The 15,790-nt window shown below is 38.5% G+C and overlaps 1 protein-coding gene across 4 annotated transcripts in view; it reads right to left on the bottom strand.

Annotated features, from left to right (window-relative positions):
- Nucleotides 1–15,790, bottom strand: part of TENM2 (teneurin transmembrane protein 2) — a 426,310-nt gene that overhangs the window by 151,795 nt on the left and 258,725 nt on the right. For 3 of the 4 annotated variants that reach the window (XM_030458892.1, XM_030458893.1, XM_030458894.1), the window contains one exon: nt 10,737–10,971. In XM_030458892.1, coding sequence (XP_030314752.1) covers nt 10,737–10,971 — 235 coding nt within the window. The remainder of the gene's footprint in view (nt 1–10,736; nt 10,972–15,790) is intronic. The other variant, XM_030458896.1, reaches the window with a different exon arrangement.

The following is a 15,790-nucleotide window of genomic DNA, read 5'->3' as shown; positions in this document are numbered from 1 at the left end:
TGCTTGTTTGGTTTTTTTAAACCCCAAATGACCTTGTATGTACCTTACAATAGTGATCAAAATTTAGTTTGTCTCAGAAAACACTTCTGTCACCTCACACAGTGGTGCCATGCGCTGGCATAACTTTTTGTTTGTGCTTTGGAGACACACAAGCACACAGTTAGAAGTGGCTTCCAAAGCCTAACTATCTCAATTAATCTAAATCTGTTTTGGAGGATTTGGGGGGGGGGGATTTTGTTTGTTTCATTAAGGTGTGAGTTTTGTGTTTGGTTTTTTTTGTTGTTTTTGTTTTTGCTTTTTATGTAGTATTTGTAAAGCAAAGAAAGAATTAGAATAATAAAAAGGGAACATTCTAACCAGCTACCTAACAGTAACCTTTGCTAATTTTTCAAATAATGTTGCCCTTCTTTTTTCCTCATCAGTGAGGCTCATTAGACATTAGAATATTTTCTTTTCTGCACATTTTGTATGATGCATGAGAAAAAAATGCTACAGGCAATTGTTAAAATGTTTTCCCCCTTTTATATGACCTAGACTTTTAAACTAGAAACCACACATGCCAGTTACAAGAAAGCAAGAAATAATAAAAGTCTGATTTCATGAACACTTAATTTCAAATGTTTCTTTACTTTGCAATTGTTCAATTAAAATAACTAGGGAAAATCACATTAACAAGCTGGTTGTGTTACACTGAATCTATTGACACACCTATTCCTTTTGTCTGGTTAAAGCCTGATTAACACTTGTTAGCAGAAGCAATTTCAGTTTTTTTCTGCTTGCTCTCTCTTGTTGAGAATAAAATACAGCTTCCAGGATAGAAACAAGGGTTGGGAAAGGAGAGGTGGGGGGAAGGAGCGACCTGCATCTGTCTCAGCCCAGGACCCCCTTCTCCTTTAACAGTTTGTTCTTTTTTTCCTGCCCAAAGCAGATCTCACAGAATCAAACTGGAAATTGAAGTTTTTTGAATTTTCTTTATCTGAAATGTCAAGGTTTTTAAACCCAGGAGTTTTGCATTCTTCTTAGCTGAAAAGGCAGCAACCGTAGCGACAGAAAATTTAATATAAAGCATTGTTAAAGTAAACTCAGGTATCTAATGAAACCCTGCTACCATTAAAATTGAATTAATGAATATCTAGATATGTTTTAATAGAAGACATCAATCATATACTGTTTCAGTATGATTATGTCAGAAGAAAAAAAGTAGAATAAAAAACAGTTCCACTGTGACCTACTTTGAAATATATAAAGAAAACCAAAATACTTATGAATGCAGATATGATCTCTATCATATTGTTAAAGCTGGTCAGAAGGTGATAGAATCAAAAAAGGCAAATTGCAGTGGATACATTAAAAGGTGTCATTCTTAAAGCAAAAAAACCCCCAACAAACCGAAACAAAACCCACAGCCCACCCCCCCCCCAAAAAAAAAATCAAGCAACAACAAAACCCAAAAAAACACCAAGCCTTTTTAGAAAACTGGCACTCATAAGCTGGAGACCAGATTAGTAGAAATACCTTAAGTTATAGTAAGGCACAGCAGAGGGACTGGCAATGCAAAAGGCAAAATCCTTGGACCCCTCAGTTTTACATCTAGATTGAACTACTAATGAAATTAAATTGATTTGTCTCAACTCTACACCTAAACCCAACAATCTATAGCTATATTTTTATTTTATATATATTTTTATGGGATTTGACATGCACTGGTGCAACCAACTGTCTGTTGGCCCAAGGTGCACAGAGAAAACATGAGCACTTCTCAATATTAATTACAGTCTGACAGCAGTAAGACTGGGAGTGCAATGTACAATGACTACTTCTGAAAAGAAATTAACTTATTTGTACCTATTCATTGAATTTCAAATAGATTCCATATTAGAACTTAAAATACCTGCATATTCTGCATCTTACCTGTTCATGTATTAGAGAGTATTATGAAAAACAACTATTCAACCTCACAATTAGCATTAATAATGTGATTGGGACTAATTCCTATGGTGAGAACATGGGAGTAAAATTGCTAAGTCTTATCCTAGTCTCCCTAATTTCTGTGCACTGTGAACACATTCCTGTACCAGAAAACTACAAAATACCTTTGTCATTATACAATTATTCAGTAATTTAAGCATTCATGACAGCTGTGGAAGGAGCTTGAATGCTGCTCCCAGAAAATAAGTTTGGCTTGTCACCAGCTCAGTGCTCTCTCCCCTGCTCTGGGGTTTTCTGGGCTGTCACCCCCCTTTCCTTTGTTTCAGGCATACGTGCTGCTGATGCACTGGGTCACAGACTGGGACCTCATCACTGATGCCATGAGAAAGGTGACATCTAGGAAAGTTTAGCTTGCAAAAGGACATTTGTCCTCAGTTCTGTAGACTAATGGTAAATGGAAAAAGCTATATTTTGCTTTCTTCATTAATCCAGAGTTCTCTATAGCATTTATTTTCCCGCAGGTCAAAAGGATCTCTGGTGTTCAGGGAATAGTGGTCTGACAGACTGTATTAACTTCCATATTCTTTGAACAAGCAATCTTTTCTTCCTGCTTTCTGGTCAGATTGTCATGGCAGCACATTGCAATAATCAGTTGAGGAAAAAAAAGAAAAAAAAAAAAAAGGCTTTTTGAGATGAAAAATTGCAGTAGAAAGGAAGAACAAGATACATTCTAACATAAATTGCTTCTTTCCCTCCTCATACTATCCTAAGCTTATTCGGTATGGAAAAAGAAATAGAGAGCTGCAATGCTTAAATTGTCTTCTTACATAGTTTTTTTCATAGGTTTTTAAAAGTAATAATAAAGATACATACCATGAGAATAGAAATAGCTCAGTTTAGTAGTTCTAGGACTTAAATATCTTCAAGGTGTGGTAAACACACATTCATTTATAATTTTATTCTTACCAGAAAAAACAATGCAATATAAAATGTAACATGATGGGTTTCACTGGAGGAAAAAAAAATAACCTTTCACAGTCCTCCAAACAAGTAGTGATGAGTTATTTTATGTCAGGGGAAGCCTCAAATTGGCTGCCATATTCAGACAATGAAGTGTTATAGCAGTTTTCTAACTTCCACAGAAAAAGAAAACAACATCAAAGAAAAATACAAGTTATCCTTATGCCTTTTTATGCTAAGAATGAACTCTGAGTGTTTGATGCAAAGCTTGGTTACCTGGGGAAGGGGCTGTCTTTGTCTAGCCAAAATCTGGGCCTAAACTGAAGCAGTTGCTCTCACCTGATGACCTATCCCCTACCTATCCTGAGAAGGGGAAACAGGATGAGGAGGGTTGAAACATAAATGGATTTAATGAAATAGCACAACTAATATAAACACCAGCATAAAGTACTTAATCTCAGCATAACTCCCATTTATCTTGAGTCCAAAGAGAGGGTGGGACACCCTGTTGGGCACTGGGGGCATCTTCCATGGCTGGAGGTCCTGTTTACTTGCAGCTCAGCCTGTGCTCCTGGGGGGCTTCTGGCCCAGGGAAACCAGGACATGGTATCTCAGTCTTCGCCCAAGGGAGATTTAAATGCATGTTCCAGCAGAGCAATTTAGGATTATCAGTCAGGGGTACACAGCTGAGGTCTCTCTGAAGTGGTAAAATTGCAGACAAGTCTCTGCCCTTTTTAGTGTCTAGAATACAGGGACTTTGGTATTCCCTAAATGCACTTAAGTTAACAATAAAGGTTTAAACTGTTATCTGTATGTGTTTAAATTGTACCCTTACAAGAAACTGTCTCAATCACAGCTAATCTACCAACTACACCCATCAGGATACAAGATACACACTTACATAAATTATCTAATTGTTTTACAAGTGTGACTATGTGCACGCTTGCTTCCAAGATGTCTGTAGCAGAGGACAGTCCTCATGATAAAACACAAGTGTTCTTCAGCCTGCTGCAGATAATAAATTTGTAACTAACTGTGCATGGTGCAGGAACTAAGGACACTCTATTAAGCACAGAAACAATAACTCAGAATGAACACATCAATGCCAAGGGGACACTTCTGTCCACTGTAACATAATGCTGAATCTCACAGCAGCCACCCAGCCTGCAGCACAGCTCTAATACCATCTCCCTATCTCCTGAAAGGCTCACAATTCCTTAAAGGCTGGGTTTTTCACATCCCCAGGCAGTGTCTTCTAAAAAATGTGGAGTGTTAAGCAGAGTGTCAGCAATGGTGCCTTAAGTCCCAGTGTAGCCTGTCACTGCCATCTCTGCTCTCTTAACAAAGACACAGCTGGACACAAAAAGCAGAGTAATTGAAAGCTGCCTGACAGGAAGATAGGATGTTGTACTAAAAGGCAGGTGCCAGCCTTTGGGCACCCTGATCTCTCATATTACTAAACAAAAACAAACAGGCAAAGTTCTCAAAACCACGGTTTAAAATAGAGTTGGTAAAAAAAAAAAAAAAAAAAGAAAACATCTGCACTTTCTCTGTACCAGGTAACTTTTTACAAGACAACCTGCATTTGATCTGGAAGACGTTAATTGAGATACTGTTGGAAAAGCTTTTACAGCCTTCCCAATGCTCACTGTAAGTTGCCCCCAGCCTGTGGCCTCCTGGGGCTCCTGCTCCTGCAGTCCAGGCCTGCCCTGGAACCATGACAAAGAGCTGTGAGAGTCTGTAGAAAGATAAGGTGAAAAATAGAGAAAGAGGAAGGATTGCTGAGACGGGGATCACTCGCTCAAGAACTTGAGAGGGACAGCACAACCATGGAAAGGCACACGATCTGAAAGGAGGAAACCGGGAAGGGTTGGCAGGGCTTCATTGGGTTGACTGGCTGGTGGCTCGCAACAGCCCAGCAAACTGAGGAAGTTGCAGGGGCCACCTCTTACCATCATGATTCTGCTTCTGTGGCCAAAAAAGATTCTGGGTACTCTGCAACAGGCAGTGAGCACACCCACTCAGCCTGTCATCTTAAATCCTAATGCGCTTTAATGGGAGTTAGCAAGTAAATAACTGCTTAACCCTTTAAATTCAGGCATATTCTTTTTTCCACTGCTCCAGAAATGCAACAATGAAACTGTTAGTTAGCAGCTAGTAAAGAGCAACAGGAATAGCTACAGACATAAACAAAAAAATCAGTGACTCTGCATATGTAAATACAATAATGAGACACAGGAAGATTTAGGCAGCTCACGGGACCTTTCATTTCTGAATTGAAAAATCTTGTGTATTTTCTGCTGTAAAGTTCTAAGAAGTATGTAAAATAGTACAGTTAAAGTGATGAAATTCACTAATACCTACACTTGTTATTCCAAAAATTATGACATTGACAGCAGTATTTTGCATTTCAATAGGTCCATTAATTTTTAGCTTTCTGCTTCAATTAGTGAGTATAATTTCAAAACACTTCCATTTTAAAAGGCATACATGTAAGCACTTCCCTGTCTCTTATTTCAACTACCTACTTAACAAGAAAACATGAAACAGTATCAGTCTATAGGAAAATGTAAAAACAGAAATTGAAACCACATCAGTTGAGATGATATTTTAAAAATAAAAAGCATCACCCTAAACGTACCTGCCAACCAACGTACCACCCAAATATACCTGCTGAGTTTCATGTACACAATGCAAAACTTAAAAAAGCAAACTAACAAGGTCATGGAAACATGCAATTATCTGCAATCTGTAAAAGCTTTTTGAGCTTATGTGCAAGAAGACATCATGACTCATTCTCTCAACCATCATTACATATCCTGCTTTTATAGTATTCTCCTTCACCCTTTTTTTCTCTCTCCTATCAGGGTCGAGATTTGTTATTAAAATAATACTGCCTTAGTCTGCTAAAAATGACCTTTCCGCAATATTTTTGTAATTCCTCCACATACACAGCTTAAATGTGTGTTAAGTCCTTGTGAATGCTTTTGACTTTTAGATAGACCCAGAATCTATGCATGCATATCCCATTTCTGTGGAAAGTTCATACAAACTTCCTGCAACCCTCACATGTAGGAACAAGAGAAAGAAGGAGTCAGTTCTTGCCTCTGACACTGCTGTAGTACATGTGCCTGTAGCCAAACAGTGGAATAAGTAGTCAGAGAAGGCCACTTAAGACAAAGGAAAACTAGACTGAGGAAATATTTAACTGTTGCAAGTAGTTTTTTATGCTGATTGTATCCTATACATTTGCATTAACAAAAGGAAAAGAAATCCATTATTTTGTTCAAGAAAATTTTGCCATCATGTATAAAGATATCGAAATATTGAGATATTATTCAAAATGGGCACAGTTGTGAAGAGCAGCTGTAACTTGGAACTTCTACACATTTTGAAACCTCAAGTTACATATACAGTTCAGAAGTTTCGCAGCTCATTTTGACACCTTAATATGGTACAGCATCTGAACTCAGTATTAGCAACATCTCAGATATTTATTTCTGAAAGAAGACACAACCTCAGCACTAAATCCCACTCTTCATGTACTTAGCACTTGGCTTTTTTTTGCCACAGCTGCTCCAGCCTGTGCATAGATATTCAGCATTCATTCCTTCTACCTTCAGCTTGGAAGGCTGCAGATATGAAAATGCTGAGTGCAGTGCAGATGCTGCCCTGAGATGCTGCCCCAAGGACTGTGAGTTCATGTGCTGCATTGGAACAGGCTCGGATACTGCTCATGTTGCTCCTCCATCCCCTCACCTCCCATTTTTGTTCAAGATCTTTCTCCTCAGGTTAACCCAGAGTGACTATATTGGAATCAGACTGGTAAAGTAAGAAATATGGCTTGAACTCCAGGAGCAGCAAACATTTTCAAGAGTAACATGGTGGCTGTTAATTTTAAGGTTAATTTTCAGATTGCTCAATCTTTAAACTTTGTTTAACTAACCCCAGATTTGAACCACAACACACAAGATCTAAAGATGACAGTTTTGTAATCACCAGTAGAGTGGCCATTATCCTCTCTCCTGAAATATGGAAGCACCTTTAGTGTGTAATAGTCTTCCTGAAAGCATAGGAACAGATCCTAGTGAGCAAGCTCAAAGAAATAAAAAATTATCTTTACAATTTAAAGATTTGGACTCAAAATATTTCAGAGTATAAGATTAAAGAAAAAGAACAATTTCTATATATGTTTGTCTTATTTTTTGCTTGGATTATTATTAATTTTAACGATACCATCTAAATTATTATCAATATGAAGTATGAGAGAAAGATTAGTTCATTAGGCAATCTCAAACATCCATCCATCCATCCGAGTTCCTCTCTCATCCTCACTTATGAATCATTCTGGTTTTGACCACTGCCTACAGCCCTGCGTGAGGTTTCCCTGCCAGAGAGGACTCTTACAGTGCATGTACTCTTACAGAACCTTCAAAGCATTCGAAGTTTTAAAGCAGAGCACTGCCTCTGTAGCTGCCTAGAAGTAATGAGACTCACAGTGGGATGTTCAAAGGCAATATTTTCATCAGTCATTCTCTTCGAAAGCAAAGATTAAAGAAATAATAAAGGAACACCTCCACTGAAAAACATAGAAAACAGCCCTTTGGAAAGGAGGAGGAGGAGACAGTTTGAAAGAGACTGCAAGAGGACAATAAAAATTAAAGAGCACTAAACAACAGCTCTGAGCCTAAAGGTAAGGCAGCTAAGTGCTGCAGAAATGAATCCTAAAAACAGAACCATAAAAATGCTACAGCAATGCATTACTGTCTTCTTAGTTGAAGATATTTCAATCCTTCCATTTCAGACCCATATTTCAAAGGAAACAGAATAGTCAACCTGGGGGCCTGCTGCAGCCATAAAGCAGCAGCAGACTAGGGAAGATTAAGTCCATGATTTCCTTGAACCAGAAACAAACACACTAAAATCAAGCACACATCATTGGAAGTGCTCAAGGTCAGGCTGGTCAAGGATTTGAGCAATGTCATCTAGTGAAAGATGTCCCTGTCCAGGGCAGAGGGGTTGGACAAGGTATCCTTAAAGGCCCTTTCCAACCTAAAACATTCAATAATAAAAAAGCATAGTTAGCAACTCTGTAAAAGCATTTAGCAGTCTCATTACTCCACCAAAAGCAGCAAGCTACTACAATACAGCTAAGCATAATTACTTTAAAAATACAGAGCTACAAAGGGTACACAGAGACTTGGGGTATAGTTGCCTTAAAAGGGCACATGAAAAGACGCTCAAGCAAAAGCTTCCTTTGCAACACAAAGAAAATAAAACAAATGTGATTAAACCCTCCAATCAATATTGAAAAGAGGCAGAGAAAATGTGCAAATTTGGAAAATATGTTGTGTCCAAACAGTCTCAATTATTCCAAACTGCCTAAGACAGAAAAGCCGGGAACAGAGAATAGTTGTTACAAGAAAAAGACACACACAAAAACCCCAACATCCAGAAAGACCCACCTTGTGTTTGTTCAATTGTTTCAGCAGTGGGTACTGTTAGGTAAAGAAAAGTCTGGAATCTTAACTGTAACAGAAGTTTTGTAGAGCTGAAATAAAGCATTCCTTCCAAACAGCTCAGCTACTGCTTTTATTTCACAATTAGTAATTTGACTGCTTGCATAGCTGAGATCAGAATATACTGAAGATAACTGAAAAGTAAAATCAAAAGTTGTGAAATTTTTCTTGACAAAGTGGGTGCTGTCAGTGCTGGCTGTACCTCCTGAGCACACTATTACTGAGATTAATAAACTGACAATATGAAAAAAAAATTCAAGTGTAATGTGCTGTGAAGAGGCAGTATAAGAGGGATCAGTGTTCCACAAACAACCTAAAACTATAAAAGTAAAGGTTGAACTAACAAGTTCGCAAAAAGGTGTCATTTGTTTTGTGGCTACTAGTATGAATTTAGATGAGATACCAATTTTAAGGCTACAGATCTACTACTACTGTTGTCTGGACATAAAGGGAACAGGAACAGGCACAAAATCAGAGAATGAAAGCAAAAAAAGGAAAATATTCAGTACTGTTTCTCTGGGATACCAGTATAATAACAATGATAATTTTGTGAATGCCACAAGGAATTCCAAACCAATATTGTGTTTGGAAAATCATGACATTCTTAACCCATCAGTAATTACATATTTCAGGTACTGGTGTATATTGTTCATATGAAGAACAACTCATGAAAACAGATAGACCAGGAGCAGTAAGAGTTTACTCCTCCAGTCTGGAATTAAAAGTATATTATAATCCAGTGGGCAACGAACCACAGCAACAACTGGCCTGGGCCAATTTGGACCAACATTTTTATCTTATAGTTCTAAGTAATAAATAGTAATTAATAGTAATAAATACAAAATCTGGGAAGTCAAAATTAAGTTCTAAGTAATAACAGATGCTTTAACAGAAGCAGCAGCTAAGAGCAGACCTTCACTCTTTTTTATCAGGTTGTTTCTGGTTTTGTTATAGGTTTTTTTGTTTGTTTGTTTTTGTTTTGTTTTTGTCCAAAGTTTGCTCAAAACCTTCATTAAGTGATAATCTCTTTTCTTTTTTTTGGACATCCCAGACTTTGAACAACTTGCATTTGCTTTTCAGCCCCCCCACTTCTTCATGGCAGGCATGTTACCAGTTTAGCAAAGTAGGGCAATGTGAATGAAGGCCCTTTGAAAGCGTTCCACAGCTTATCACAGGAGCACAGGCTGGGCACAGATTCCCCATTCTTTTCACTCTCATTTGCTACCATTGCTGATTAACTGCTGGATAACATCAGCCTGGGTGTTGAAAGCTTCAATCCAGCTATACCAACATCTCCCAGAGCTCCAAAACAGAAAGCAGGCTTTAATCAAACTCTGGGAGGAACTGGGCTGAGGTTGCTTGGTGGAGTAACTATACCATACCTAGCTACTCTGGGTGGAATCCAGCAGCACAGCATCAAATTCCTAGAAGGATGCAATTCAACGTAACACCACAGAAGCTGTGGCAACCCTGTAGCTGAAATCGTGGTATGAACCATGGTAAAGGCAGTCCAGCTCCGCTATCTGCATGCTGTTTTTACAACTACCTGGGCACACAAGCACACCCTACTATTCCAATCACTTTTTTCAGCACAACAATACCTAATTTTAAATGCTATGACATCAGCTCTGCCAGCACCCCTATTTAAAGCACAAGTTAAATATGTTTGACATTATATATCCCAAATGACAACAAACCAGAATACATAGAACTCCAGCATGTCAGGAATTTATTAATTTATTTGTCTGGCAAGCCTAAGTGCTGTACTTTTTCATTTATATGCAACTGTTTGCCCCACAGGCATCAAGCTGTTAATGCATACCAAGGGATTAAAATGAGCTTGTATGCTGGATGAAATATAAATTCAAATTATAGTACTGTCAGTCTTGAATCTGGGACTGTTTCTCAAGGTCTCAAAAAATGCATAATTGCAGATGAGCTTCTGTGTGCTACTCCAGGAAAGGCAAAATATGTAATTTTTCAGCAGTACAGTCAATGTGAATTTTAAGTAAGTCATCCCTAAGCCTGTGAGCAAAATATTCTATACTAATACCATGAGTTGTGTATGCAGGGATGGTCCAATATAATAAAAGCCTTTAAAATGGCATATGTGAACAGAGATGTGCACCAGTACACCTTCAAATTAGAGGCTTCTAAGCCACATATTAGAGGCTTCTAAGTATTCTAACATCAGTAACTCCCAGTGCTGTGTCATCCAAAACCTCCCTTGACACAAAGTGAACTAAATTCCATCTCCTAATTAGCCTAATGTGCACTTCAGAGAACCTCACAGTGCCTCCCCTGGGGCTGTCTGTCCATGCCACCCACCTGGTCTCCAGCGGGACATTGCTGTTGAGCACCCAGCTGTCCTGAAGCTGCACAGACTCAGGGGTGGTGGCCAGGTCGTTGGGTGCTGGAGCGGGTGCATGGATCTGGTTCCGGCGATTTGTGAGCGAGTTCCTGTTGAGGGAGTTGGCAGAGGAATGGTGATGGGACAGTGAATGGTTGTGAGGAGGAGGGAGAGGTGGCCTCAGTGTTGACTGGCTGTGATGATTTGAAGGGCCTAAAACAGAAAAGAAAAACAAATCACAAATGTGTGTTGATGATACTATTTTCCTTGGCATTTTCAAGGGAACAATGCATGGAAAAAAGCCAAACCCCACCAACAGAACAGAGCTTGAACACCTTTTGGAGCTGCAGGTATTTGAAATAGTTAAATGAAATCAATGATTATTAGATACGAGAGCTAGAAAACAGTATTTCAAGGCTGCATAGTTGGGATGTTAATGAAGACTCTGTTTACAGACTTCATTATGAATCTAAAAGGCACCTCTGTGGAGGAGTTAGGACAGCAGTCTATCTTGACTATTCTATACCTCTACCCATAGAGAAACTTTTTTTCTCCCTGTTTCTCTCAGGGACTTAGAGATGAACTTTATTGGATTAAAAAAAGCTTGTGACAAGATGGTTTTTAGGCTTCTATAAAACCTAATCAGAGGTCTCACTCTGCTTTCACTCGCTGTTAGTGTACCAATCATCTTCAAATTAACAGTATTTGTGCCAGTGAAACAAGATTAAACTTCAAATATTAAAAGAGAACAATGCAATGATAATATATTTTCATGCTCTTCCATGTGATCAGGAATTGGCCTGTATTTTTCTATTCAGCAATGCACAAACACACACCAAGATCTGAAAATTGTTACTTTTTCAGTTTCTTTCATTGAAAAATGACAGATTGTGCTTTTTTTATGACAAAGTATTCAAACCTCTCTCCTTTTTTGAATGCTGATATGTTTGCATTGATAAAGAAAATAAATTTATCAAGAAGATAAGTGGATTATAAGTGGATTAAAATAAAATGCATGTGAGAAGAAAATAGAATAAGCAGTTTTCATTCTGGTGTAGTCATTTTTCTATACTTAAATGCAGAGTGGTAAATGAGTTTAAATGCAATGCCATGTGTCACAATAATTTACTTGTAATAAAAATCAAGTAAGAGAATAAAGAAAACTGTGTTATGAGCCACATGCTTTAGCCATTATATCAAGCTGTTCTTTCTTTAGTGAACACTAATCTTCAGTTTAGAAACTGAAGCACAGTATGTACCTAGTGACTCAAACAATAAAAGAAAACATCAGTTAGACTGATCTTTTACATGAAACAATATATTATAGAAAAATTGCAGAACCAAACAATTAACTCTAAGTTGATTAAGGCCAATATTAAAAAAACCCACAGGCAAACTCACCCAAAAAGCCAACAAACTGCTCAAGGAAGGGCTAACCCCAGCCGAGCACCAGGCTGCACAGTCAGGAGAGGCCACTTCAGGCCTCTGAATGCTGAAGTTTGTATCAACACTCCTTTCATCATCAGGGGGGTATTTTACACTTTCAGGTCAAGCCATCCAAGAGAGAAGAGGAAACCACCTCATTTCTTTTGTACAGGTAGAACCAGACAAACTGCAGCTCCAAGACTGGTGACCCAAGGGGTGAGCAGGCCTGACCCGCAGCACTGACTGGGGCCTGCCTGCTCCCGGCACGGCTCTGCCACCCACCTGCCCCACAGAAAGCAAGGAAAATGCCTGCTCCTTACAGCAGTACAGCTGCAAGGGGGATGGAGGCAGAGATCATCAATTGTCTGCTGTAGAAGAGACCGACGGGGACTTTTGCAAGGCAAGCAGAAGTCCTTCCGTGAGAAGTTCAAGAAGGAAATCACAATACAGTCGGTGTCCTTCACATGCTGCTTTAAAGCTGCACAAAAGTTTCTTTACCTTTTTTGAATGTCTGTTGCCTGAATGCTTGCCCTATGGTAGTGTTAACTGGTTCAAACATAAAGACACCATTCACAAACATCTTAAGTTTTATGGCCGTCACATGTGCTGCTCACCTCAGTAGCCCTGCCTCAAGTAGGTCTCATAGAAGCTTGAAAGAAAGAGACTGTCTAGCCCATAAAACTGTTTAAAACCCCCAGCTGGACCTCTTGAAACACAAATATCTAATCTACACTAGGTCCTGTGCCACTCCCCAGCAGCATGTGAAGCTGGACACAGCAGGAAGGAAATCTGGATACAATCCACATGCACAGAAGCTTAAGAGAAATTACTTGTCTGCTTGCTGGATTTACACAAAGCATATTTGGATGTAAACAAGTGGATATTGATGAGTGATACAGTGCAAACATGTGCCCTTATGTTAAAATTACTTCAGATCTTTCATATTCTTCATACTTTTTCACCTTACTTTGGATGAAGTTTTTTCTTTTTCTATGATTCTATGATTTCTTTTGGAGGTTAAGTATGGAAAAGTCACAGCCACATAAACAAAAAAATATTGCTCCAAGAGACACAGTAGTGCCAGCTATGTAAAGACTCTGAATCTTGCAACCACAACATCTTAGACACTGTTCTCAAAAGTGAGCCAGCTGCACATCAGCAATGAGAACAGAATTTCTGTAAGATTAAGGAAGCAAGAACTGAACTTCTTACCATGAATTAATCTGACTCAAGATTCAGTTCTCACATAGTAAATAGAATGTACTGCACAGAAAAAGCTGTGCAGAAGTAACTGAACATTTACTGCAGCAGCAAAACCTCAGAAATCTGGTGTAAGATGAAGGTAGCATTTAATACAGAATAAAACATTACAGAGATATTATATTAGCTATATTAAAACATATAAAAGCCTATAGACGTAAAAAGTATCAACTCTGGAGCATGCACACACACTCATATGTATATGAGATAGATAAAAGCTCAGTATGCTGCTTCTTCATAAATCTGTGTAAATTAATCAAAAGCAGAAGCTGAAAACTATTGAACTTGCCGGGGATATAAAATTGGATTCACATCTGAACATCTGAGCAGCTCTTTATGAGCATCTTGGCCTAAATTAAAACTTCAGCTGTAGTACCTGCAAATCTGCTGAGCTCTGAAGTTCAGAAAAGTAAATCACTCGTCCCATAATGAAGAACAGCAGCCTTAAAGACTGGCACAATGTGTGTGCCATGTGTAACCTTACAATGTGTTATGCTCTATGGCCTTCTGCAGATTGCTTTATTACTTGGAAGCTTTAACAGAAAGTGTCTAGATGAAGTGCATCTGGCATTTTACATCAGGAAAGAGATTTATTTTTTATATAGCAAGTTGTCTTTACTGACCTGGGGAAAAATACTGAGGAAATAATGTTTTCTCAATTACTAGATGAATTAGGGGGTTGACTGGAGTACACTATACAATCACAGACGTGTAAGATCTAAGCAGATGTTTCTCAAAACCACAGCAAAAATCAGAGAACCGCAACCTCAAATATTGCTACTCTCCACATTTTGTTTGTTTGGTTTTGGTTTTTATAAAGTCTTTATTTCTGATTTAAATTCACAAATAGACATACTTCATTCTAATGAATTTTAGTACACATCAATTGTGCTGAGCAGTTCTAAAAAAAACGGGCCTGATGACCATATCATCATTGTCTGATTCTTCAAAAGATTTTACAGTGGTCAAGAATATCAGCAATGCTAATTTCAAATGTGTAGATTAGAAGCTGCATGAAAATAAACTGCATTCTAATTAAGTAACTTGAGAAAACAAAGTCTGATCTATATATATCTGAAGTAATCATAAGCTATCCAATAGATTTATTTAGGTTTAAGGAGAACCAAAATCCTAATAAATGAAAATAAAAGAATAATAGGTTTTGCTCTGTTCATTTTATCCAGTAAAACAATTCAACAAGTCAGGGTAGCACAGAAGTAAAATTCAGCTCGAGACAGATGTAAGTAATCACTTGTGTCCTTAGAAACAAACAACCAAATTCCACCAAAATATCAAACTTGAGCATAATTTTGTCACTGTGATCTTCCCCCCTTTTGTATACACAAGGGAGTGCACAGGATCTGCAGCCACAGGTACACCAAGAAACTCACCCCACTAAACAGAGTAGAACCAGAGGCGCCATGGGAAGTGCTGTGGGATGAGCAGCTGCTGCACATCCTTCAGGAGGCTGGGCCACTGCATCCTAACAGCTATCCTCTGGCAGAAGCCTGGCAACCCCAGGGGTCAGGGAAAGCCACTCGATGTCACAGCGTTACAGATATAACAGTGATGGCTACATGCTCCTGAGCACACACTTCCAAACCCCACTTCTCAGCTGTTTCTGCAGTTCAACGTTTCCTACTGTACAAAGTGAAATCTCCTATCTGCCTGTTAAATTCGTATCTGCTTTGGTCAAAATTTTTTGCAAGTACTTCCAAGGCTTTATGGCAGTCACCTAATATGTGCACGAAGTACCTGAGGCAAAATGATCGGAGGAGAACAAGTTAATCTCCACCCCAGAGATTAAATTCAAAGCAGAATCGGCAGCATTCCTAATCTAAGTAAAGCAGTCACTTTCCTGTATACCAGTCCTTTGTCAACACTAACTCAAAAAAGTAATGTAGAATGTATCTTACTTGTGCAGAATTAGCCTCTGTGCCATGATTAAATGCTAGGGAAAAGCACCTCCTCATCAATCCTTTTCACAAAAGAACTAAAAGAAAAAACCCAAACATACATTATATTTCTGGAATGAACACTGAGGCAACTATAAACTTGTACATCTAAACATAAATATTGAAATCAAAAAGATAATGAAGCTGATGCATGGAAAGGAAATAATAAAATAAACCTCCAGAAAATCCTTGCTAGCCAGCATTAGAAACGCAGCCTTTGGGATCCTAGTTCTTAATTCAAATAACTTCACCTCACTGTTTTCTGAAGGAAACCACATAATCTGCTATCACCATGTGTAACAGGTTGTTCACAGAACCACAGGGCCACCATCCAAGCTAAATGCAATTTCACAGGCAGACTGCATTGCTCGAGGTCAGGAAGAAAACACCCA

Source organism: Calypte anna, chromosome 13, assembly GCF_003957555.1.
Source record: "Calypte anna isolate BGI_N300 chromosome 13, bCalAnn1_v1.p, whole genome shotgun sequence".
Classification (NCBI taxonomy): domain Eukaryota; kingdom Metazoa; phylum Chordata; class Aves; order Apodiformes; family Trochilidae; genus Calypte; species Calypte anna.
This window is presented reverse-complemented; position numbering and strand designations above follow the sequence as displayed.